General features: G+C 46.6%; 1 protein-coding gene across 1 annotated transcript in view; it reads right to left on the reverse strand.

Annotated features, from left to right (window-relative positions):
- Window positions 1-53: 53 nt before the first annotated feature.
- LOC102313988 (protein-methionine sulfoxide oxidase mical3b) overlaps window positions 54-1,630 on the reverse strand; it is a gene marked incomplete at its 5' end in the record, with an annotated part of 2,783 nt that continues 1,206 nt past the window's right edge. The window contains 4 exon segments of the mRNA XM_014331707.2: window positions 54-259; window positions 389-515; window positions 598-713; window positions 792-1,049. Coding sequence (XP_014187193.2) covers window positions 107-259; window positions 389-515; window positions 598-713; window positions 792-1,049 — 654 coding nt within the window.

Below are 1,630 nucleotides of genomic sequence, written 5' to 3' on the forward strand. Positions count from 1 at the left end.
ATATATATTCTTTTTTTTTTAGAAGCTGAGAATCATGCACAGTGTTGGGACAGAGAGGCATCAGGTCAGACTGTGAACTAAAAAACTTCACTCTAACATTCATCAATCACACTGTAGTTAAAAAAAACAAAACAAAAAAACATCTTCTATGTAAAGTTATCCCACCCTGTCTGAGGTATCTGGGGGAGGGGAGCCGGATGATATCACTGCAGTCTGTGGTTAGCCCCACCTCTTCTCCTGTGTCAACCAGGTGCCTCACCTGAAGACAAAAAAAATATCCCTTCATACAGGAGCAGCTCTTACTTGTTTATTGATTCAGCTTTAAATTCTTCAGTCCAACCAAACATCATCAACAGAGACAAAAACGCCCTTCCCTCTCTGTGTTTACCTGGGCAGGTGTGATGGTCAAAAGGCTGGTGTTCATGTATCTTGTTGTTGGATCTACAGAGAACAGAGTGATGTTCTTTTGCATGTTCTCTGGAGTCGTCTGAGGGAGGAGACGGTACAAACTCTCTCTGTAGGAAAGACACACAAACAGACATAATGTGGCCAGGTGTGAGAGAACAGCAGATGTATCCTGTCTAGGTGTGTCTTCACCTCTCAGCCAGGACATCCAGTGGAGCTGCGCCCTGAGCCCAACTTCGTATCATCCAAGCCGAATCCAGAGCTGCCAGAAACCCTCGAGCGACTCCCGTCCCCATCGGCCAGAAGGGCTGCAAAAAGACAGGAAGACTCTGTAATTAATCAAGGTATCTCACTTCCAGCAGCCTGTTTACCTCCACCGGTCTCACCTCCAATAGGCTGTCTCCAACCAGTGTGACCAGCAGCTGGTGTCCGTGGCGTTGGCGAACCATAGCAGCGTTCTCTGATGCATACATGCAGGTGAAGTCGAACATGGCAACATCAGGCTGACCATAGTGATTCATGGCAAAGTCCAGAGTTGGCAGCTGGTGATTGGTGGAGAAGTCTGCAGCCTCACGGGCATATGCCTGCAATGCATTCTGGTCAACGTTCCCTCGAGAGAGGAGCAACTCTGTGTCTGCAAAATCCTAAAGAAAAACAACAAAGGCATCTACTATTAACTCAGGCTTATGTGAGTTTGTTTGAGGAGTGTGACTTCACGCAGAATTACTCCACAACTGCCAGCCACCTCAATGTGGTGGAAAGGTTTGTATGTTCCCAGTGACCCTGAGAGCTATGAATACCTTGACCTGAAATAAAAAACTAAAGCCCCCTCCTGGAGGTAGACCTGAGAGCAGAGCTTACTGGGGAGTGTTTGATAACAAGACCTTGATATGTGGTCCATGACTGGGTGCAGTTCAGGGTAACTATCTTCAGAACTCTCTGGAAGGCTTCCAGACGTAACCTAACCCTTGGATAAGGAGGGGGCAGTGAGCCATGTTCAAAAACCTTGCAGATGTGAACAGATGTGGGACACAGCCATTCTTTCTAGTTGACCTCTGGGTCTGCTTAAAAGCAGATAGGTGCCAGGAAGCTAGAAAGAGCTGTGGTTTTGACAGTCAAAATCAAAACAGTGTGGAAGGAGTTTAGAGAAGTCATGGAGAAGGACTACTGACAAGAGTAAAGAAAGTCTGAAGACTCAGAAGAAGCATTTTCATTGGAGAGGCTA

Source organism: Haplochromis burtoni, unplaced genomic scaffold, assembly GCF_018398535.1.
Source record: "Haplochromis burtoni strain Fernald_Lab_line unplaced genomic scaffold, NCSU_Asbu1 Contig_4813, whole genome shotgun sequence".
Classification (NCBI taxonomy): domain Eukaryota; kingdom Metazoa; phylum Chordata; class Actinopteri; order Cichliformes; family Cichlidae; genus Haplochromis; species Haplochromis burtoni.